Source organism: Callithrix jacchus, chromosome 10, assembly GCF_049354715.1.
Source record: "Callithrix jacchus isolate 240 chromosome 10, calJac240_pri, whole genome shotgun sequence".
Taxonomy (NCBI): domain Eukaryota; kingdom Metazoa; phylum Chordata; class Mammalia; order Primates; family Cebidae; genus Callithrix; species Callithrix jacchus.
This window is the reverse complement of record NC_133511.1, coordinates 119,743,979-119,768,599: the sequence shown is the minus strand read 5'-3', so window position 1 is coordinate 119,768,599 and position 24,621 is coordinate 119,743,979. Positions and strand designations below refer to the sequence as shown.

Genomic DNA, 24,621 nt, shown 5'->3' with positions numbered 1-24,621 from the left:
GAGTGCAGTGGCTCAGTCTCGGTTCACTGCAAACTCCGAGTCCAAGGTTCAAGTGATGCTCCTGCCTCAGTCTCCTGAATAGCTGAGATAGCAGGGGCATGCCACCACACCCGGCTAAATTGTTTTGTATTTTTAGTAGAGATGGAGTTTTGTCATTTTGTCCCAGCTGGTCTTGAACTCCTGACCAGGTGATATGCCTGCCTTGGCCTCCCAAAGTGCTGAGATTACAGGTGTGAGCCACTAAGCCTGGCCCCAGTGTTTACATTTTTGTACCTACAAACGTTCTTGCACATGCCACTTTGTTTTTTCTTTTTTTTAGATGGAGTCTTGCTCTGTCGCCCAGGCTGGAGTGCAGTGGCGCAATCTTGGCTCACTGCAGCCTCTGCCTCCTGGGTTCAAGTGGGTCTCCTGCTTTAGCCTCTTGAGTAGCTGGGATTACATGTGCGCCACAACACTGGCTAATTTTTGTATTTTTAGTAGAAATGGGGTTTCGCTATGTTGGCCAGGCTGGTCTTGAACTCCTAACTTCAGGTGATCCATCCGCCTCACCCTCTCAAAGTGATGGGATTACCGGCATGAGCCACCACGTCTGACTGCACATGCCACTTTGAACATGCATAGGAGTATTTCACTTGGATGCCTAGAGATGGAAATCCTACGCATTTAACATTTGAATAGCTAACTTCCACATTGCCCCCAAAAAGGTTGCATCCATGTACACCCCTCTTCTGGGTATGAAAGCCCTATTTTCTGCACACTTGTATGGTTTATTGATCTTATTTGTTACCAGTTTCTATGATCTTCTTAGAATAAAAATTTCAGCTCTCTCTTGGTCAGGAAATTGTGAATGTTTCCCTTTAGTAACACAATCAGGTGTGCCCTAATGATACTATTGAATGCCATGTCTCCTGTTAGTAACTGTTTTACCTAGAGTGAGTAATGGTGTCTCTACCCTTTTTGTTAGGAATGATTATGTATCAGTTTTCTCCACACATTTTACCATGACCTTTAGATACGAAACAGGAGAGTCTGAGGTCTTGGAGGGCTTCAGGGGAGTGACCTCCCCCTTCCCTTCCTTATCCTCGGGCTTCAGGGGAGTGACCTCCCCCTTCTCTTCCTTATCCTCTGTTTTCTCAGCGGCTTCAAGGAGTTCTCTGAGATCACAGCCTGCCCTTCTGCCACATCCTTTCCTGCCACACAGTGGTCATGACCTGGAATGACGAAGTGACATTGCCGATCATTCAGTCCCAGGCTGCTCGGTGCACTGGCCTTTGGGTTCCTCCTTTGCTCAGTTCAGAACACGTTAGCAGTTGTTAGTTTTCCATGCTTGGCTTTGATGATATCAGGCCCATCTTCAAACCTTTTCCTGGTACCTCAGGAACGATACCGCAGTCTGGATCCTGCCTTAATCTTTTCAAGGCTCACACTCAGTATGATGTTTTCCACAGAGAAGTACATTTTAAAAGGGACAGCTTTAAGAACACTTTACTTTTTTTTTTTTTTTTTTGAGATGGAGTTTCGCTCTTGTTACCCAGGCTGGAGTGCAATGGTACAATCTCGGCTCACCGCAACCTCTGCCTCCTGGGTTCAAGCAATTCTCCTGCCTCAGCCTCCTGAGTAGCTGGGATTACAGGCATGCACCACCGTGCCCAGCTAATTTTTGTATTTTTAGTAGAGACGGGGTTTCACCTTGTTGACCAGGATGGTCTCGATCTCTTGACCTGGTGATCCCCCCGCCTTGGCCTCCCAAAGTGTTGAAATTATAGGTGTGAGCGACCACGCCCCGCCCAGAACACTTTACATTTTATACCATTTAATTCCATGGGGATTTCCTTCTCCCAACCACACCTTAATGTCATTTGCTCTTCTGTTTTTCTCAACCTCTGTTTTCTTCTTTTCTTTTTTGAGATGAGTTTAACTCTGTTGCGCAGGCTGGAGTGCAGTGGCGCGATCTCAGCTCGCCACAATCTCAACTCGCCGTAACCTCCGCCTCCCGGGTTCAAGTGATTCTACTGTCTTCACCTTCCCAAGTAGCTGGGTCTACAGGTGCATGCCACCATGCCTGACCAAATTTTGTATTTTTAGTGGAGATGGGGGTTTCACTATGTTGGCCAGGCTGGTCTTGAACTCCTGACCTTGTCATCTGCCTGCCTTGGCCCCCAAAGTGCTGGGATTACAGACAGGCATGAGCCACCTTGCCTGGATAACCTCTGCTTTCAAAATAACAGAGTGGTGGCTGTGGAAGCATTTTTCTCCCTGAGTATTTTCTCTAGGTATAGTTTTTTGTTACTAACAAGATCTTCCTTGTCTCTGCTTTGACGATTTCGGTACTGTTTAGACTCATAGAGTATCTTAATATAATCTCTAGTGATTGAATATCACCCAGGATATGGCTGGATTTAATACTGCTGGCTTTTTCTTGAAGTTTGCTTTTCAGAGGGAGCCTAGGACTTTTAAGGCCGTGTGAGTTTTTAAATGGTTTCGGATTAATTTTGTTTTTGTTTCAGAAAACCAGTTGCTTAATGATTTGATTGTTTCATTTTCCAAAGTGAATAGAAACTGAACTCATTCCCTACTCCTTTATTTAGTGCAGCTACTAAGGAATCTTTGTTTTGCTGGGTTTTAGTAATATCACTGTTCTTTCTTTCTTTCTTTTTTTTTTTTTGAGACAAGGTCGAGCAGGGTGGGGTGGCTCACACCTGTAATCCCTGCACTTTGGGAGGCTGAGGTGGGAGGATTGCCTGAGGTCAGGAGTTCCAGACCAGCCTGGCCAACATAGTGAAACCCCGTCTCTACTAAATATACAAAAAATTAGCTGAGCATCGTGGCAGGTGCCTGTAATTCCAGCTACTAGGGAGGCTGAGGTAGGAGAATCACTTGAAGAGGGAGGTGGAGGTTGCGGTGAGTGGAGATTATGCGATTGTACTCCAGCCTGGGCAACAAGAGTGAAATTCTGTCTCAAAAAAAAAAAAAAAAAAATGGAAAAGAGAGACAGGGTCTGACTTTATCCCCAACACTGGAGTGCAGTGGCTTAATCCTGGCTCACTGCAGCCTCCACCTCCTGGGTTCAAATGATCCTCCTGCCACAGCCTGCTGAGTAGCTGGAATTACAGGCATATACCACCATGCCTGGCTAATTCTTCTATTTTTAGTAGAGACGAGGTTTCATCATGTTGGCCATTCTGGTCTCAAACTCCTGGCCTCAAATAATTCACCCGCCTCGGCTTCCCAAAGTGCTGGCATTATAGGCATAAGCCACTGTGCCTGGCCTATTACAGTTATTTCTAAAGCACTCTAGTTTTGGCAGTGAATTACAATAGGACACTGTGAGGTTATCTACATATTTAGCTAAAAGTCATGCTTTCTATAAGATAACTTCTTAGCTTGAATATAGTGGCAACTTGGCTTGGGTTTTTTTCCTTCTTTCGTATTTCCTAATATATGCTGTGAAACATGAGTGGATGGTGTAGCGTTTAGAGTGTGGGTTTATGAACCAGGTGGTCTGGGTTCAAATCTCAGCTCTGCCACTTTCTTTTCTTTTGGGGGGGTCTTACCCCGTCACCCAAGCTGGAGTGTAGTGGTGTGATCACAGCTCACTGTAGCCTCGACTTCCCTGGGATCAGGTGCTTCTCCCATCTCAGCCTCCCGAGTAGCTGGGATTACAGGCATTCACCACCACGCCTGGCTAATTTTGTATTTTTTAGTAGAGATGGGGTTTCTCCATGTTGGTCAGGCTGGTCTCGAACTCCCAACTTCAGGTGATCTGTCTATCTTAGCCTCCCAAAACCCTGGGATTACAGGCTGAGCAGGTGGGCTCTCCTTCTTGATGGGAACACCCCCCTTCCCCACAGATGGTGGTGATCTCTGACTGGAGAGCTACCATGAAGGGCATCAGGAGCTCTGAGGGGAGCTGAGTCTAGCGATCGGAACCCCTACCCGGCAGCATCCAGTGTAACGCTGGACGGAGCAAAGATCCCCAGGGGACAGTAACCGATGAATATGCTGGTCCCACAACAAAACCGTCCTTTCTCGCACGTTGCTCCTCAGTGCTTAGCTGTACTTTATCTCTCTCCTTCTGTCACGGCAAAGTCCTTGAGGAGAAGGACTGGGTCTGGTGGTGGGATGAACCCCAGATAACACTGTCCCCTTTGCATGAGATTCCCTGGGCTGTCACAAAAGGCTATGTCTCAGGTTAGGCCAGTCGCCTTCTAAAGATCTCTGTTATCTTCTCTACAGCTAGAGATTCCAGGCAAGGATGGAGCCTGGGCTGGGCTGGTTGGGGGTTGTTGGTGGCAAATGTGGGTCTCTGTTGTTTTACACACCCATAGTAGGCATTTGACAAGTGCTCATTGATTGGATGGTTTGATAAGTGACCTGGTGATAATCTTTATCCTTGTTAGAACACACCACAACCATCAGCACTGGAATGCAAAGATCGCAACAAGCAGAAGGAAGCCACCAGCCAAGCCGGGGCAGTTTCAGTCTCCACCCCAAATGCAGGTGAGAGAAGTGGTGGGGACCGAAAGGCTGATGACCTTCATTATGATAATGACACCCTTTATACAGATGGGCATGCCTGCCTGGGCTGTGGAAGCCACGCCTGGAAGGACATGGCTCGGGACCCCCGGGGCCCAGCCCCCCTTCCTCCTGGGCCTAGAAATTCAAGTCCTTCTCCTCTTCTTTCAGCTTTGTGAGAAACACACAGGAAATGCACTTACTACAGAAGGATTACAGACTCCTTTAGAAGGAACTTCAAGGGCTTCTTCACAGGGAGGGCTGCTGCGGAACATCCCCGTGCTTTTAAGACAGTACCTATTAAACCCAGAAGCCAGGGTGGGGCAGAAACCAAAGATGTAGAATTAAAGGGTTGGAATCTACTTCTAGTGGAAGATCTACCAGAGCTTAGAAAACGCCCTTTTGATCCTCAAAAGGAAATGCTTTTTTCAGGCCTCCTAGGAGGGAGAGGCCCACAGGAGGGAGAGCCAGAGGGGACTGTGGGGTATGGAAATCCTGGGTCCTAGGGAGCTACGTTGGGGGTTCATTAGCTCATTTTGGTCTGTAGCCATGTTTCTGGCCTGCACAAAAACTAAACTGTTTTTTGGAGGTAGTTGCAAACATCTAAGAATCAGGAGACTTCAGAGAAAACATGGGCTGCGCATGGTGGCTCATGCCTGTAATCCCAGCACTTTGGGAGGCCGAGGCGGGCAGATGACTTGAGGTCAGGAGTTTGAGACCAGCCTGGCCAACATGGTGAAACCCTGTCTCTTCTAGAAATATAAAAATTAGCCAGGCATGGTGGCGGGTGTTTGTAATCCCAGCTACTTGGGAGGCTGAGGCAGGAGAATCACTTGGAGGCAGAGGTTGCTGTCAGCTAAGATTGTGCCACTACACTCAGCTTGGGTGACAGAGTGAGATTTCGTCTCGACAGAACAAAGCAATAAATGGAAAATATGGACTGTACGGCCTTTCAACATGTTGTCAAGTTCACTGAGCCTGCATTCCCACATGGCCATGTTAGCTGAAGAGGGCTGACTGCCCAGGCACTGGGGAAAGGAGCTCTGCTTCCTCCCTCTGCCCTTGTGGACCCTCCTTCCTCCGTCTGAGTCCCATTCCCTCCACTCACCTCTTCCCCACTGCATTCTACCGGTAGCTTGGGGTGAATGTCCCTTCAGCAAGTAAACATGCACACACTCCTCCTCCTTCAAAGAAAGCCCCCTCAAGCCCGAACCCCTCTTGCTGTGGTGCTATTCTTTGAGAGCCAACTGGAAAGCGTTGCCTGTTCTGTTCTTGTGGCCTCTTCGTCATCTTCCCTTCCCTCCAGTCCCCCAACTCCCCGTCCCCAGGCTCCCACTCCACCACTCAGTACTGCTCTTGCTGATTCCACTTTATTTATTTATTTATTTAGACGGAGTCCTGCTCTATTACTGAGGCTGGAGTGTGGTGGCGTGATCTTGGCTCACCACAACCTCTGCCTCCCAGGTTCAAGCGATTCTCCTGCCTCAGCCTCCCGAGTAGCTGGGATTACAGGCACGTACCACCATGCTTGGCTAATTTTGTATTTTTAGTAAAGACGGGGTTTCTCCATGTTGGTCAGGCTGGTCTTGAACTCCTGACCTCAGGTGATCGGCCCACCCTGGCCTCCCAAAGTCCTGGGATTACAGGCATGAGCCATCACGCCCAGCCTACAAATCAGCTTTATTTCTGTTGGTGCCCAGGGAAATCTCTGGTACTTGGTGCTGTGCCCTCTCCTTCCTTGAAACACCCTGCCCCCTCTGCTTGGCGACATCTTCGTGTTGATGTTTCTTTGGTTAGGATGACTTTGCCCTCCTTTTCTAGGCCCTTTGTGGGCCCCTCTCTTCCCATGACCTTGAGACTGGCAGAATTTCCCAAGGATCTGCCATGGGTTTTTGTTTTTCTCACTCCGGACTCTGTCTCCGGGCAACCTCTTGGGGCTCTATGACTCTGAAGCCTGCCTCCCTTCCGAGCTCCAGGCCTGCACATCTGGGTTCCCCTCCATCTCCCCTCTTCCTGTCTCTTTCATCCCCCACCCCACTGTCTCTCATCAGCTCTACCATCTACCATCTGGCCACCACACCAGTCACCCACCTTTTTTTTTTTTTTTGAGATGGAGTCTTGCTTTGTTGCCCAGGCTGGAGTGCAGTGACACGATCTCAGCTCACTGCAACGTCTGCCTCCTGGGTTCAAGTGATTCCTTTGCCTCAGCCTCCCGAGTAGCTGGGATTACAGGTGCATGCCACCACACCTGGCTAATTTTTGTATTTTTAGTAGAGACGGGGTTTCACCATATTGGCCAGGCTGGTCTCGAGTTCCTTACCCTGTGATCCATCCGCCTTGGCCTCCCAAAGTGCTGAGATCATGATTAGAGGCCTGAGCCACCTCGCTCAGCCCCACCTACCTTCTTAACATTTCCAGTGGTTTTAGTTTTATTACTTGCTACAGTCCCTTCCTGACTGTCTACCTATCTTAGGTCTTTTCCTTCACGGATAGAGTGACCTTAAATAGTAATGAGTTCAAGATAAAAGAGTCAAATCACGTTACTCCCCTCCTTGAAATTCTTCAGTGGCAGTTTATGGCTTTTGGAGTGAGGTTTGCATCCTTAGCTCAGCACCCAAGGCTGCCATGACCCAGCTGTCAGCTTAGCCCTCACCACTTCCCATGTGTGCTTTTCACTCCAGCCACACCCTAGTGCTGGTCCCCACATCCATGATGCCAGGCCATGCTCCTGTGTCTTTAGTGTGAGCTTCCACACCTCTCTCCCCCCGTCTTCCTGGGCCTTTGAACCAGCACTCCAGGCCCACCTGGGCCTCCCAGTCTAGGCTCAGGGCCCCTTCTATATGCTCTCCCATGGTGCCCAGGCATCCCTGATTTAGCTCCCACAATGCTGGGCCTCCTGTAGATTCTGCTCTCAGTAGAGCCCAGGAGGATCTCCAGCACCTCTGCCTGGAATATAAACTAGACAGATGGGTTGGCACTGTGGCTAATGCCTGTAATCCCAGTACTTTGGGAGGCTGAGGCGGGTGGATCACCTGAGGCCAGGAATTTGAGACTAGCCTGGACAACATAGCGGAACCCTGTCTCTATTGAAAACACAAAAGAAAAAAAAAATTAGCCAGATCTGGTGGGTGCCTGTAATCCCAGCTAATCGGGAGGCTGAGGCAGGAGAATGGCTTGAACCCAGGAGGCAAAGGCTACAGTGAGCTGAGATTGCCTCACTGCACTCCAGCCTGGGCAATGTGAGTGAAACTCCATCTCAAAAAAAAAAAAAACCAAAAAACAATACAAAACCAAAAACTAGACAGATGATGGAAAGAGCCGCTCTCTGGCTTCCCAGCACTTACACGTGGCCGTTTCTCTCTTGCTGTCTGGGGACTGGGTTCTAGAGTCCGTGTTGCCAAATGCAGCACTTTGTTCTTGTACGCTTTACTTCAACACTGATGAAATTAAAGTCGTGGGATTAAAAGGGAATTGGGATTTGACCCCCCTTTTTTTTTTTTTTTTTTTGAGACTGAGTTTTGCTCTTGTTACCCAGGCTGGAGTGCAAGGTGTGATCTCGGCTCACTGCAACCTCTGCCTCCTGGGTTCAGGCAATTCTCCTGCTTCAGCCTCCCGAGTAGCTGGGATTACAGGCACACACCACCATGCCCAGCTAATTTTTTGTATTTTGAGTAGAGACGGGGTTTCACCATGTCGACCAGGATGGTCTCGATCTCTTGACCTCGTGATCCACCCGCCTCGGCCTCCCAAAGTGCTGGGATTACAGGCTTGAGCCACCGCGCCCGGCCTTGACCCCTTTTCTCAAAGGACTTCTTCACTAGGTGCATAATGTCTGTTCATTCAATGAACATTTATTCACCGAGCAGCTTTGCAGAGCCAGGCACTGAGGGTGGCAGATTTAAAGCAGCCAGTCGCAGGGATCCCGATCAAGTCTGCGGAGCTTAGAGGAACTTCCGTGGCTTTTCATCTTCTCATGCCTTGGTTTAAAGTACAGGAGAAAGACTATAGCTCTCTTTGCCAGAGACGCCTCTTTCCCTGATCATGGATGTTTCCTTAGAAACCAGCTCGCGTGTCCCCCACTGTCATGGACTTTGAAGCTGGAGTCTTGTGTAAACATTACTTCACGGGCATGTGAGAAACAAGCCTTCCCTGCCCCTGCCATGAGCCTCCAGCTTTCTCTAAGTCAACTTCTCAAGGGGATAACCCATTTGAACACAACATGGTTTTCTCACGGTAACACTTCAGTCAGCTGCTTACAGGGTCATTTGGGTAAATAAGCAGGACATCAGAGAATGATTGCTGGGCTTGGAGACAAGTCTGTGCAGTTCAGAGCAGCAGAGCTTTTGAATCAAGCCATCTATGCTATGTCCTTTTTTTTTTTTTTTTTAAGATAGGTTTTCACTGTGTTGGGTCAGGCTGGTCTCAAACTCCTGACCTCGTGATCCACCCACCTCAGCTTCCCAAAATGTTGGGATTACAGGAGTGAGCCACCACGTCCGGCCTATGCTGTGCCTAAATGCTCAAGGAGGTTTTGAAGAGTGAGGTGCTGGGGAGTTGAAGCTACAAATGGAAACCTATAAACTCATGGTGTTGGATGTCATACTGTCCTGCCTTGAGCCATGTACTCTCATGGTTAGGAGCTGAGCTCAGAAACTGGACTTTCTGGGTTCAAATCCTGTCTCTGCTACTCTTCCTTGGGGGAACCCTCCAGTTTTTCTTTCACCTGTGAGATTAGGATAACATCCGCTGGGCGTGGTAGTTTACGCCTGTATTCCCAGCACTTTGGGAGGCTGAGATGGGTATATCACATGAGGTCAGGAGTTCGAGACCAGCCTGACAACATGGAGAAACCCTGTCTCTACTAAAAATACAAAATTAGCTGGGCATGGTGATGCATGCCTGTAATCTCAGCTACTTGGGAGGCTGAGGCAGGAGAATCACTTGAATCCGTGAGGCTGAGGTGAGCTGAGATGGTGCCATTGCACTCCAGCCTGGGCAACAAGAGGGAAACTCCATCTAAAAAAAAAATAAAAAATAAAATAAAAAAAAGGCCGGGTGCCATGGCTCACGCTTGGAATCCCAGCACTTTGGGAGGCCAGGGTGGGCGGATGACCTGAGGTTGGGAGTCAAGACCAGCCTGACCAACATGGGGAAACCTTGTCTCTACTAAAAATAAAACATTAGCTGGGTGAGGTGGTGCCCGTGTAATCCCAGCTACTCGGGAGTCTGAGGCGGAGAATCACTTTGAACCTGGGAGGTGGAGGTTGCGGTGAGCTGATATCACGCCATTGCACTCCAGCCTGGGCAAGAAGAGCAAAGCTTTGCTTCAAAAAAAAAAAAAAAAAAAAGGGGTGATAACATTCGTGGTTGTGAAGATTGAGTTAGTACCTGCACAGTGCTTATAGTGGTGCCTGACATGTAGTAATTGCCTGACAAACGTTAGCTGCTGTAATTATGCTCCCTTACCAGCTTCACACTGGGCTGGTCACCTAAGCTGTCATCAGATGTCCCGCACCATTGGTGGTCCACAATGTTCCTGTTTCGTGGTTTGAACCCTCTTGGCTCAAACCCTCTTGGCTTCTCTGACCGTCTTATTTCAGTCCTCTCCTCTTTGATGATGTTCTTTGGTCTGGAATAGGCTTCTATTTGGAATCTGCCGCTCCTTACCCAATGATCCCTCTCTTCCCATTCTGATGCCCTCTTGGTGGGATGGAGGCAGATATTCCTGTACCCACGATAACCATGGGAAAACTCTAGGGTAATTTTCTTTTTTTTTGAGACGGAGTTTCGCTGTTGTTACCCAGGCTGGAGTGCAATGGCGCGATCTCGGCTCACTGCAACCTCTGCCTCCTGGGTTCAGGCAATTCTCCTGCCTCAGCCTCCTGAGTAGCTGGGATTATAGGCAGGCGCCACCGTGCCCAGCTAATTTTTTGTATTTTGAGTAGAGACGGGGTTTCACCATGTTGACCAGGATGGTCTCGATCTCTTGACCTCGTGATCCACCCGCCTCGGCCTCCCAAAGTGCTGGGATTACAGGTGTGAGCCACTCTGCCTGGCCTGTTTTTTTTTTTTTTTTGAGATGGAATTTTGCTTTTGGGAGGAAACTTGACTTGAACCTCTGCCTCCTGGGTTCAAGCAATTCTCCTGCCTCAGCCTCCTGAGTAGCTAGGACTATAGGTGTGCGCTGCCGTGCCTGGCTAATTTTGTATTTTTAGTAAAGATGGGATTTCTCTATGTTGGTCAGGCTTATCTCCAACTCCTGACCTCAGGTGATCCTCCCACCTTGGCCTCTCAAAGTGCTGGGATTACAGGCATGAGCCACCACACCCAGCTACTCTAGGGTAGTTTTTCATTTGCATTTGTGTTTATAAATCTCTGAAACCTTATAGGACCCTTGCCAGTGGACCAATCTGTGAGTTCCATCTATTTAAAGAAAAAAAAGGCTGGGTGCGGTGGCTCAAGCCTGTAATCTTAGCACTTTGGGAGGTCGAGGTGGGTGGATCACCTGAGGTCAGGAGTTCAAGACCAGCCTGGCCATCACGGTGAAACCCCATCTTAAAAAAAAAAAAAAACTGGTGGTAAAATAGACATAACATAAAATTTACCATTTTAACCATTTTTCTGTGCATGGCTCGGTGGTATAAAGCACATTCGTGTCACTGTGCTACCATATAGAACTGTTTTCATCTTCCCAAGATGAAAAGAGCGTTGAATGAAACTCTGTAACCATTCAATGCTAACTCTCCAGCCCCTGGCAACCACCACGCTGCTTTCTGACTGTATGAATTGGATGACTCTAGATACCTCATGTGAGTGGAATGATACTGTATTTGTCCTTTTGTGTCTGGCTTACTTCGTTTAGCATAATAGTTTCATGGTTCATCTATGTTATATCATGTGTCAGAATTTCATTTGAATTTTTTTTTGAGGCAGAGTCTTGCTTTGTCACCCAGGTGGGAGTGCAGTGGTGCGATTTTGGCTCACCTGCAACCTTTACCTCCTGGGTTCAAGTGATTCTCTTGCCTCAGATTCTTGACTAGTTGGGACTACAGGCATGTGTCAACACGCTTGGCTAATTTGTTTGTATTTTTAGTGTAGACAGGGGTTTCACCGTGTTGGCCAGGCTGGTCTCGAACTCCTGACCTCAGGTGATCTACCTGCCTCGGCTTCCCAAAGTGCTGGGATTATAGCTGTGAGCCACCAAGCCCAGCTTCCTCTTATTCTTTTACATCAGACAGTGACACCGTTGGCAGTTCCTGTCAGCTCTATCTTCTGTGTCCTGAATCTAGCCAGTTCTCCCCATCTCCACGGCCACCGCCCTGAACTGAGCCACTGCATCTCTCATCAGGATTACAGTTATTGTTTCCTAACTTACCTCCCCGTTTCTGCCTTGGATTCCTTTTGTCTCTTAGCACAGCAACAAGATTGATCCTTTTTGTTTTGTTTGTTTTTTGAGACAGAGTCTCACTCTGTCACCCAGGCTGGAGTATTGTGGTGGCATTACGGCTCATTGCAGCCTCAGCCTCCCGGGCTCAAGCACTCCTCCTCCCACCTCAGCCTCCCGGGCTCAAGCACTCCTCCCACCTCAGCCTCCCGGGCTCAAGCACTCCTCCCACCTCAGTCTCCCGGGCTCAAGCACTCCTCCCACCTCAGCCTCCCGAGTACAGGCACGCACCATCATAGCTATGTTCTTCTTTTTTTTGAAACGGAGTCTTGCTCTGTTGCTGGAGTGCAGTGGTGCGATCTCAGCTCACTGTAACCTCCAGCTCCAAGGTTCAAGTGATTCTCCTGCCTCAGCCTCCCGAGTAGCTGGGGCTCCAGGCGTATGCCACCATGCCAAGCTAATTTTTGTATTTTTAGTAGAGACCGGGTTTCACCATGTTGGCCAGGATGGTCTTGATCTGAGGTCGCGATCTGCCTGCCTCGGCCTCCCCAAGTGCTGGGATTACAGGCGTGAGCCACTGCGCCCGGCCTAGTTTTAAAAAATATTTGTAATGAGGCAGGGTCTCACTATGGTGTCCAGACAGGTCTGGAATTCCTGGCCTCAAATGATCCTCCTGCCTTAGCCTCCAAAAGTGCTGGTGTTGCAGATGTGAGCTGCTGCTCCCCGCCAGTGAATCCTTGTGAAACCTAAGCCAAGTGCTGCCATGACTCACGCGTGACCTTCCATGGCTCCGCATCTCACTCGGAAGCATGCTTAGGCAGTGGCGGAGACCCTTCCAAACCACCTGGCCCTCACTGTTCCTCCCACCTCTTCTTTCCCTTCCTCATGGAGCTCTGGCCACAAGGGCCTCCTTGCTGTTCCTTGAGCTGGCAGCCAGGCTTCCATCCCAGGGTTTTTCTATTTGCTGTGAACTTGCCTGGAATGTTCTTCCCCTTGATAAACTCTTCCTCTTGTAATGTCACCTCACCAGAGAGGTCTTCTCTGACACCTTACATAAAGTAGTAAGCCCTCCTTCCTCTGGCCTAGGGCATCACTCTGGTTTTTTTTTTTGAGACGGAGTCTCCCAGGCAGAAGTGCAGTGGCACAATCTTGGCTGACTGCAACCTCTACCTCCCGGGTTCAAGCAATTCCCCTGCCTCAGCCTCCCACCATGTCCAGCTAATTTTTTTTGTATTTTTTGTAGAGAGGGGATTTCACCATGTTGGCCAGGATGGTCTCAAACTCCTGACCTCAGGCAATCCACCTGCCTCAGCCTCCCAAAGTGCTGGGATTACAGGTGTGAGCCAACGTGCCCGGCCTCACTCCTGTTATTTATTTAGAGACAGAGTCTTGCTCTGTCACCCAGGCTGGAATGTGCTGGCATGATCACAGCTCACTGCAGCTTCCAACTCCTGGGCTCAACTGATCCTCCTGCCTCAGCCTCCAGAGTAGTTAAGACTACTGGTATATGGTACCAGCTTATTTAAACAGTTTTTTGTAGAGATAGGGTTTCACTGTATTTTGTAGACTGGACTTGAACTCTTCGTCTCAAGTAATCCTCCTGCCCCAGCCTCCCGTAGCACTGGGATTGTGAGTGTGAGCCATCGCACCCAGCCATCCCTTCTTTTGCACACTGCTCTACACACCCTTTCTCGATCTATGTAGAGAGTATCGTGCAGAGCATTTTGGCACAGGGCAGAATTTCAGAACTGGGTGATTTGTTAGTGATCCTCTGTTTCCACCAATTCCCTTCAAAGTAAAGCTGAAGAAACGGAGGCCCCAAAAGGCTGAGTGACCCCTGACTCCTGTATCATCCTGAGCTACGAACTGATTGATTCATGAGCCTGCAGCATTTTTTTTTTTTTTGAGATCGACTCTCGCTCTGTCACCCAGGCTGGAGTGCAGTGCTGTGATCTCAGCTTACTGCAACCTCCACCTCCCTGATTCAGATGATTCTCCTGCCTCAGCCTCCCAAGTACCTGGGATGATAGGCACCAACCACCACGCCAGGTTAATTTTTTGTATTTTTAGTAGAGACAGGGTTTCACTGTGTTAGCCCAGATGGTATCGTTCTCCTGACCCTGTGATCCACCTGCTCGGCCTCCCAAAGTGCAGGGATTATAGGCGTGAGCCACCGTGGCTGGCTGAGCCTGCAGCCCTACCCTAGCTGCTACTGCCATGTAGCAGCCCTTGGGCCCTGGGCCTTCGGGGTCTCCTGTAACTTGGGTGCTGTTCACTTTCAGGAGGAGCAGCTGGTGGAGTTTCCCACCTCTGACCAGGTTGCTCTCCAGGCAGTGCTTCTTGGTGTGAAACCATGTCGTTGAAATGATTGTCCTTTTGGTGTTCAAATGACCATCCTATGGACATTTTCCTGTCTTCGTGTTCCTGATAGTTTGCCCCATCTTTTTCCTCCTCAGCCTCTTAGGGGTTAAATGATACCAGGAGGAAGCAGGGCCAGTTCTCCTGCTTATCCTGCACATTAGGAATGAGGAATCCTTTACATTCATGAATAAGCGTATTGATGCTACGACTGCAGGTAACATGTTCCTGTTTCTCTTTGCTATGCATGAAATTGCAGTGAGCAGTACAAGATGAAATTGAGTGTTGTGGTCTCTGCGGTGCTGGACATTCTGGGGAAGGGAGTACCGGGGAGGGATGGCATGGTGAGGTAACTGTGAGCACTCACCCTCTCAAGTGCTTTCTCTGTGTTGGGCATGGCATACATGCTTTATGTGATGTCATTCATTTCATCCTTACAGTAGCTCTCTTGAGTAGGTGCAGTGACATCCCCATTTGGCAGTGGAGGAATCTGAGGCATAGAAGGATTTGTAAATTGGCCAAAGTCACGGAGAGTGGGAAGGGCAAAGCCAGGATTTGAACCTAGGCGGGCTCCAGAGTCCTTTCTGTTAATACTACACTTTTTTTTTTTTTTTTTTTTTGAGATGGAGTTTCACTCAGCCTGGAGTGCAGTGGCACGATCTTGGCTCACTGCAACCTCTGCCTCCCGGCAAGGGATTCTCCTGCCTCAGCCTCCCAAGTAGCTGGGATTACAGGCGTGTACTACTACTGCCTGGCTAATTTTTGCATTTTTAGTAGAGATGGGGTTTCACCATGTTGGCCAGACTGGTCTCAAACTCCTGTCCTCAAGTGATCAGTCCGCCTCCGCCTCCCAAAATGCTGGGATTACAGATGTGAGCCACTGCGCCTGATCTAAATACTACATCTTGATGAAGGTTTCATGGAGGAAGTGAGACATGAGCTGGGCCTTGAGAGGCCCTACATGTGGACAACATGGGTGATGACCCAGGGATGGAGTGAGCATGGCTGACCCAGCCTGGAAGAGGGACTGACTTCACCTGACACGGCATGAACTGGGGAGTGGCGGGGAAGACGGGGCAGGAGATGGATGATAAAAGGTCTTAACATCGAGGCAGAGGGTTGAAGGACACAGACTTTAAAGAGTGTTGAAAGGTGACTTGCTGGAAGCCTAGGTCTCGGGAGGTTTTTGGGCAGCAATGGTAGGTTTGAGGGTGGGAGGTATGGAGGCAGAAATAGGGCCCCGAGGGTCCTGGTAAATATTGTGTAAGGGAAGTGGAAGAAGGGGAAGTTTCGCTGGCGCAGGGGCTCAGGCCTGTAATCCCAGCACTTTGGGAGGCCAAGGCGGGCAGATCACCTGAGGTCAGGAGTTTGAGACCAGCCTGGCTAACATGGTGAAACCCTGTCTCTACTAAAAATACAAAAAAATTAGCTGGGTGTGGTGGCACATGCTTGTAATTCCAGCTACTTGGGAGACTGAGGCAGGAGAATTGCTTGAACCCGGGAGATGGAGGTTGCAGTGAACCAAGATTGTGCCAATGCACTTCAGCTTGGGCAACAAGGGTGAAACTCCATCTCAAAAAAAAAAAAAAAAAAGGAAAGAAAGAAAGAAAGGAAACCCATAGCACCTTCCTTCTCATCCAAGTGATCTCCTGGTGAGGGATTAGCTCAGGAGCTACCCACCCTCCGATCCTCCTCAGGTTTCCTCGTTACTCACAGGAGGCAGCCCCTGGGTGTTTGGGGGAAGGTTGAGAACCTTATTCACTGAGGTCTGTTTTCCTGTGGATGGCTGTCCCTGCCCAGGCAATGAACATTTCTCCACACTGTGCATTCCAATTTGGTCAGACCAGAAGGCAGCAAATCCAATTTATTATTTTTTTAACTGCATGCAAAATTCCTTGCATAGCAGAGAGCTCAGGAAGGAAGGCCCTGTTTGGGGACAGAGGTCAAGGCTTCAGAGTCCAGGACCACTGAGAATCAGGCCTTTCTCTGATAATCTCAGGTTTGCCGGATCAGCCCCCGAATGGATGTACCTGGAATGAACTCTGTCACAACCCGTAATTTAATTTAACCCTTGAGGTTTATTTTCTCCACCCTGAAAGTATCAACTGCTAAAGGGATTTAGAAAGGATCAGGAACAAGATTGGCAGGGCTGAGGGTTCTGTGGCTGTCACTGTCCAGGACAGCTGGCCACTGTGTCCAGCCTGCTCCCTGCAGCGGGCACACGCAGGGGAGCAGGGGCTGACCTTCCTGGGAGGAGGCCTCCCAAGCTCTGCCTGCTACCCTTCTGCTTGAAATCAGGGGTGAGGAGGGTGAGACCCTCTCATAAACCTGGCAGAACCCAACCAGTAGGAGCACTGGGACCTTGTCTCCCTCCTCTCTGGATACCAGCTCCCGGGAATGGGCCACGCTTGCCTTAACTTTTTATTGAAGTAAAAAGCAGTCAAGATATGAATATTTCCTAAAGCCACTTTGGAATACTTTCAAGAACAGCTTCATAGTTCAACAGGCAAGAGGACAAGATTGCATGCAGGCCTGGGTCACCCACTTGGGGAGCCGGTTCTGGAAAGAGAGCTTTGATTTCACGCCTTATCTGCTTCACACGTTGTGGAAGAAGGAAACGGAAGGCATTTGGTTGGGGAGATGGAGTCCTGCTGTTAGTGTGGGGTATTCCCCTCTGCATGGTGTCAGGCTCTTAGGGAAACAACTTGATAGAAGGGTCATGAGCAGTCTGGTAACCTTCTAACCCTCCTTGAACCCAAGAAGAATGTTGGCCTGACAACAATGATTAAGGGGCTGGGAGCAGTGGCTCACTCCTGTAATCCCAGCACTTTGGGAAACTGAGGTGGGCAGATCACGAGGTCAGGAGATTGAGACCAACCTGGCTAACATGGTGAAATCCCGTCTCTACTAAAAATACAAAAAATTAGCCAGGCGTGGTGGCATGTGCCTGTAGTCCCAGCTACTCAGGAGGCTGAAGAAGGAGAATAGCTTGAACTCGGGAGGTAGACGTTGGAGTGAGCCAGATCGTGCCACTGCACTCTAGACTGGGCAACAAGAGTGAGACTTGGTCTCAAAAAGAAAAAAAAAGGGCTGGGCATGGTGGCTAACGCCTGTAATCCCAACACTTTGGGAGACTGAGGCAGGTGGATCAACTGAGATCCAGACCAGTCTGACCAACATGGAGAAACCCCATCCCTATTAAAAATACAAAATTAGCCCGGTGTGGTGGCTAATGCTTGTAATCCCAGGTACTTGGGAGGTGAGACAGGAAAATCGCTTGAACCTGGGAGGTGGAGTTTGCAGTGAGTGGAGGTCATGCCTTTGCACTCCAGCCTGGGCAACAAGAGCAAAACTCTGTTTCAAAAAAAGGAAAGAAAGAAAGAAAGAAGAAAGAAAGAAGAAAGAAAGAAAGAAAGAAAGAAAGGAAGAAAGAAAGAAAGAAAGAAAGAAAGAGAAAGAAGGAGGGAAGGAAGGAAGGAAGAAAGGAAGCAAGGAAAGAAAAAAAAAAGAACTCCTGGGCTCAAGCAATCTCCACTCCCAGCCCCAGCCTTGGCCTCCCAAAGTGCTGGGATTACAGGCTTGAGTCACCAGCACCTGGCCTGCTTTCCTGTTTTCTAGGCATTGCTAGGGCAATAATTTGGGAGAAGTAAAGGACAAGGGAAAAATCAAAGAAGAGGCATTCTTCCATTGATGCTCTCCTGGGTCTGTTGGGGAGCCCTGGGGTGAAACCTGGCAGGAGCTGGAGGGGTCCAGTCTTAGTGTGAAGAGACCTCAGGGGCTCAGCCCCAGCTTCTGCTCAGCCCTGCGTCTGGGCTCAGAAGAAGGGCGAATGTGTGTGCTGACCAGAGCTGAGCAGACTTGCACTGTGAAGCTGTGGGTGGAGGCCATTCCAAGAAACCAGCGGAACAGTGGGTGGGGAGATGGGAGCCAGGAGCTCTGCTCTTAAGGTAGCACTCAGCCCTGCCGAGAGGAATTCCTGGGAGGATTTTGAGTGTACCTGACTTCCCCCTACTGCTGCTGCTGCTGCTGATTCTTCTTTTCCATTCCTGCATTACTTTGCTGAAGATAATGGCCTCCAGCGCCACCCATGTTCCCGCAAAAGACAGGATCTTGTTCATTTTGATGGCCGCGGGGGTCCCCTTTTAAGTGCTCTGGTGACACGCCACACCTCACCTCTGTTGCTGTCCTTGCCTGTACAGCAGCCTCTCTGGGTCCCTCTCCTTCACCAGCCTCTGAGGTCAGGATTCTCCCTACTGTTGCCAGGTATTCCTTTCCAGCAGGCAGCTTTTCAGAGGCCTAAGGTGTGAGAAGGAGGACCCGTCACTGTCTGCAGGCACCAGGATGGTGGGACACTGTTTGCTCATGCTCATGTTTCCAGGATCCAGAGCAGGGTGCTCAGTAGATGTTGTGAACTGACTGTCCAGCTCAGGTTTGTCAAGCAGCTGTCACCTCCGGGCACTTTATATTCCTTATCTCAAGTAACTCTCAAGATTTTCGTGAGGAAGGTGTTGCATCCATTTGCAGGTCGGGAAACTGAGGCTGCGCAGTTTTGGTAACTTGGCTGAGCACGTGCAGCTAAGTGGCAGCGATCTCAGTTCTTCTGCTTAAGGTGGGTAAGAATCACTGGGGAGCAGATTGAAGAAGTAGGTTTCTGAGCCCCAATCCCGAGATTTCTGATTTTGTCTTTGTATGTCTAATTTTTAAATGGTTTTATATATACATTATTACTATTATTTTTATTGACATATTTGATATAGGTATACAATTCAAAGTGATTAAATCAAGCTAATTAACATGTCGGTCAACTAACTTACCTATTTTTTTTTTTTTTTGGAGACAGGGTTTTGCTCTGTCATCCAGGATGAATTATAGTGGTGTGATCATGGCTCTCTGCAGCCTTGACCTCCAAGTCTCAAGTGATCCTCCCACCTCAGCCTCCCAAGTAGCTGAGACTACAGGCACACACCACCATGCCCAGCTAATTTTTTTTTCTTTGTAGAGGTGGAGGTCTCACGATATTGTCCTGGGTGGTCTGGAACTCCTGGGCTCAAGCAATCCTCCAGCCTCCGCCTCCCAAAGTGCTGGGATTATAGGCATGAGTCACCGAACCTGGTTCTGATCATTTTTTTACACAGCCTTTTTTTTTCTTGAGATGGAGTCTTGCCATCTTGCCCAGGCTGGAGTACACTGGTGTGATCTCGGCTCACTGCAAGCTCCGCCTCCTGGGTTCAAGTGATTCTCCTGATTCAGCCTCCTGAGTAATGGGGTTACATGTGTGCACCACCACGCTTGGCAAATTTTTTGTATTTTTGGTATTGCCAGGCTGGTCTCAAACTCCTGACCCCGTGATCTGCCCGTCTTGGCCTCCCAAAGTGCTGGGATAACAGGCATGAGCCACTACGCCCAGCCCTACTTTCTGTTTCTGTGAATTGTACTACTACAGGTACCTCAGATAAGTGGAGTGATATACCATTTGTCCTTTTGTGTCTGGCTTATTTCACGGTCATAGCATTTTAAGCAAAGGCCCCTGGTAGTTCTCATGTAGGGGTCTGGTCCATTCTTTGAGAATTTATGGGAGAGGATGACGACAGCGGGTGGGGGCTGTGCTGTCCTGGCCCAGGCTTTGAGGGCTGACTTCATAGGGATGGCAGGGGCCAGGATGAGTCAGCGAGTGTGGGCTGAGAGGCAGGAAGGAGGAGGTTTGGGTAAGAGTGAGAGAGGTTTGAGTAAGGGTGACAGAGGGGTTCTGGGATGGGGGTCGCTGGTTTCTGGGAGGCATTGCTGAGGGGTAGGATGTTAACTGAGGCCTAAGAACTCAGAGTGGAATAGGTCAGGCTTGGTGGCTCACGCCTGTAATCCCAGCACTTTGAGAATCTCAGGTGGGTAGATCACGTGAGGTCGGGAGTTCGAGACCAGCCTGACCAACATGGAGAAACCCCGTCTCTGCTAAAAATACAAAATTAGCCAGGCATGGTGGCGCATGCCTGTAATCCCAGCTACTCTACTCAGGAGGCTGAGGCAGGAGAATCACTTGAACCTGGGAGGCCGAGGTTGTGGTGAGCTGAGATCATGACATTACATGTCAGCCTGGGCAACAAGAGTGAAACTCCGTCTCAACAAAACAAAACAAAACAAAACAAAACAAAAGAAAAAGAACTCAGGGGGGAAGGACAGTTGTGAAAACTGGCCAGTGCAGGGAGGGTCTGTGAGCTGTGGGTCAGAGGGGAAGGCAAGGAGCTGATAAAGGAAGGCCAGCGGTGGGAGGGGCCGGGTCAGGTGGGTGTCTGGCCGTGGGGTCCACAGAGGGTGAGAGGAGTCAGGTGAGAGCTGCAGGGGTCAATCCAAGTAGAGGCAGGGGCTGGGCCTACTCCAGGTCTACAGGGAGGTGGTATGGGGAGTCAGTGCAGGCGATGAGGTCAGAGATGCAGGAATGGGGGCATGTGGGCGCAGAGAAGGACTGAGATGGAGCCAACCCTCTGCCTCACCAAGGGGACTGTGCATGCTTCCTCCTGAGGAGGCCTCGGGTCATGGGCAGCCTCCTGGATCCGAGGGAAGATGACCCAGACCCTGGGAGGAGTGGTAGTCGCAGCCCCCAGGTCACCCAGGTATTGGCAGATGAGCCTTTCTCTATCTCTCCACCCGCTTCCTGTCCATCTCATCTCTCCCTTCCTTCATTCATGCTCTTCTGGCTGTTATCAGCTTCCTTTCTCTCTTCCATTCTCTTTCTCCTGACTGCCAGTGTGCCAGGCTGGGGCGGGCCTGTGGGAACCCACATCCCAGCCAGTCTCCCACACCCAGGCCTTAGGGCACATCCAGCTGCACCTGCCATGGGCAGCCTGGCCCCAGGGAGGCCTTTACTGGGCTCTGAACCTCAGCTTCTCCATTTGCAACATGTACAGTGATAGTGTGGGTTGGGCATCCCTAATCCAAAACCCCAAACCCAAAATGTCCCAAAACCCAACTTTTTTGAGTGCTGGCCTGATGCCACAAATGGAAAATCCCACATTTGACCTCAGGTCACAGTCAAAACTCTGCTTAATGCACACAATTATTTAAAACATTATATAGAATTGACCAGGCGTGGTGGCTCACGCCTGTAATCCCAGCACTTTGGGAGGCCGAGATGGACGAATCACCTGAGGTCAGGAGTTCAAGACCAGCCTGGCCAACATGGAGAAACCCCGTCTCTACTAAAAATACAAAAATTAGCCTGGCATGGTGGCTTATGCCTGTAATCCCAGCTACTTGGGAGGTTGAGACAGGAGCATTGCTTGAACCCAGGAGGCAGAGGTTTCAGTGAGCTGAGATTGTGCCACTGCACTCCAGCCTGGGCGACAGAGTGGGTACTCCATCTCAAAATAAGTAAGTAAATAAATAAATAAATAAGACATTGTATAAAATTACCATATATACATACCTTATATGTGTATAAGGTATATATGAAGCAGAGATGAATTTCATATTTAGACTTGGATTCCATCATCAAGGTACCTCATTATGTATATGCAAATATTCCAAAATCTGAAAAAATCTGAAATCAGAAACACCTCCAGTCCCAAGCATTTGGGACAAGGGATATTCAACTTGTACCAACTGCATGGGGTTGTCACAAGGATTAAATGAGAGCATTCATGGAAAGGGCTTGGGATGCTGCTGGGCACAGAGGAAGTGCCCAATAAATATTACCCATTATAAGTCACGGGGGGGTGTGGATTCACCGACTTCTTTTTCTTTTTCATAGTAATGCACACAGATACCCAGAAAGGAGCAGAGGCCCTCTAGCTGAGTCGGGGCAGGGGGGTGTGGCAGGGGTGTGGCTGCCATGTTGGTTTGACGCGCCCCCCCAGGCAGGGTCACCACAGGGCATTCCAGCTCCCTGAACCAGGTGACCACCAGTCTCCAGGCTGCCATAGGCACCCAGTCCTCTCCCCTGGTCCCTACTGTGCCGCACCCCCATGTTCCCCAATGTCTGATTTATACTGGCGTGCTCCCTGGGTTTCGTACCTTCTTTGTCCTCTGGGGCAGTGGTTCTCAACCAGGGGCCATATCCTTCCTGGGGAGTAACAGGGAGTAACAAGGCAAAAACTAAATTAACAAAACTCCTCCATCCTCACCAATGTCTTCCACTAAGGGCTATTAACAATGACATGCAGAGCAGTCACACTGTCCAAACCCTGGACATTTGGCAATGTCTGGACACAGTTTTGGTTGTCACAACTAGGGGGCTTCTACTGGCATCCAGTAAGTGCCTTCTGCCCACCAGATGCCAGTAGAAGCTCCCCTAGTTGTGACAACCAAAGGCCCCTAGTTGCCTTAACATCCTGCAACGTACAGGACAGCCTCCCACAGCTGAGTCCTCTGGCCCCAAATGTCAAAGACGCCGCTGTTGAGGAACTCTGCTCCAGGGCCCCCGATCCTTCTTTTGTATTGGTGTAAATAAAATCTGAAGTTCTTTCAGCTGGGGTTGACCCCAGGTGGATGAGGCATCTCAGCTGTCCAGAAGGGACGGTCAGGTCTGGGGTACTGGAACAGGCCCAGCATCTCATATTATTTAGTTCTTCTATTGAAGTTCAGCAGCTGGGTAAGCACTGGATTACTGTGAACCATGTGGCTGTTTAGAAGTTTTGTTTTTTTTCCCTGAAAGAAAAAAGAGGTGAGAGATGAAAGTTGGCGGGAGAGGACGATCTGGTGGAAACCGTCATTGAAATTGATGTAGCCCACCTGCATGTCCACTGTCGGATGCCAACAAGCACACAAGCCGCGTTCCGTGGCTGCATTAATGAGCATCTGGACGATGGGTTTTAAACTTCTCAACTTTTGTGGTTTGGTCACTAGGGACCAGAGCTCTAGTTATGAGTTATTCTCTAAACGCTGTGAGGCTTCTCCTGTGATTTCTGGTGTATGATTGAGTGTGCGCACACGGGTGAACTGTGCTTTCTGTTCTTTCCATCTTGTCTACTTTGTGAACTCCATAAGTTTCACAGGTCACCTTCTGTTTCTGACACCTCTCCCCCTGGAGGAATTACTTGTTCCTATAGCTGGTCAAAAGACAAAAATTACATGTAGGCCGGTGCGGTGGCTCATGCCTGTAATCCTAGCATTTTGGGAGGTCGAGGTGGGCAGATCATGTGAGGCCAGTTAGAGACCAGCCTGGCCAACACAGTGAAACTCTGTCTCTACTGAAAATACAAATAAGTTATCCAGGTGTGGTGGCAAATGCCAGTAATAGCAGCTTCTAGGGAGGCTAAGGCACGACAGTTGCTTGAACCAGGGAGGCGGAGGTTACAGTGAGCCAGGATTGCACCACTGCACTCCAGCCAGGGTGGTATCTCCAACAAACAAACAAACAAACAAAAATTACAGCATGTTTAGTTAAGGATCCCAACTGGGGCTGCGCGCAGTGGCTCAGGCCTGTAAGGCTAACACTTTGGGAGGCTGAGGCCGGTGGATCATTTGAGGACAGGAGTTTGAGACCAGCCTGGCCAACATGGTGAAACGTCCTTTCTACTAAAAATACAAAAGTTTTGTCTTTTTGGGTGTGGTGGTGTGCACCTGTAGTCCCAGGTACTCTGAAGGTTTAGGTGGTAGGATCTCTTGAACCCGGGAGACAGAGTTTGCAGTGAGCCAAGATCGTGCCACTGCACTCCAGCCTGAGCAACAGATTGAGATTCTGATTCAAAAAAAAAAAAAAGATCCCAATTAGACCGGACGAGGTGGCTCACACTGAGCTAGGAGGCAGAGGTGGGAGGATTGCTCAAGACCTGCCCAGGCAATATAGTGAGACCTCGTTCTCCACCGGAAAAAAAAAAAAAAGAGAGAGAGCGAGCGCGCAAGAGAAAACCAATTGGCTTTTATTTGCAGTTCTAGAATCATACAATGCCTTATTCTACAAAAGAGAATGAATGCTCCAAGGAGCTGAGCGGAGGAGTTTAACTTTAAAGACAGAAAAGAGCTGGGGAAAGCAGAAACAGAACTAAACCCAGATGGGTTGTCTCAGAGTTACTCGTAAAGGGTTTACATTTTTTTTTTTTTTAACTAAAGGTGGGGTCTCACTATGTTGCCCAGGCTGGTGTGTGGTGACTCTTCACAGGCGAAGACCCACTACTGATTAACTGATGAGCACGGAAAGTTTGACTTCCTTGTAAAGGCTAAAGCAGAGGACACTCCCTTATTATGTTGGCTCTAACTGGCCTTTCTGAGGATTCGGCTGTTCGCTCTTTCTCCTGATTTCTTGGAAGGTCAGATAAGCAGTTCAGCTTGGTGGGGTGGAACTTGAGCATGAATAACTCCATTTTGGTTTGGTCTGTTGGGCCTGGGGCAGGAGCTCAGTGCAAACCAGTGGCCTCCTGTGATTTTATTGAGCA

The 24,621-nt window shown here is 49.3% G+C and overlaps 1 protein-coding gene across 3 annotated transcripts in view; it reads left to right on the top strand.

Annotated features, from left to right (window-relative positions):
- AHNAK (AHNAK nucleoprotein) overlaps positions 1-24,621 on the top strand; it is a 102,092-nt gene that overhangs the window by 50,390 nt on the left and 27,081 nt on the right. For 2 of the 3 annotated variants that reach the window (XM_009008326.5, XM_009008325.6), the window contains exon 5: positions 4,401-4,500. In XM_009008326.5, the coding sequence (XP_009006574.1) occupies positions 4,401-4,500 (100 nt within the window). Of the gene's footprint in view, positions 1-4,400; positions 4,501-14,355; positions 14,475-24,621 lie in introns of all 3 variants that reach the window. The other variant, XR_013523460.1, reaches the window with a different exon arrangement.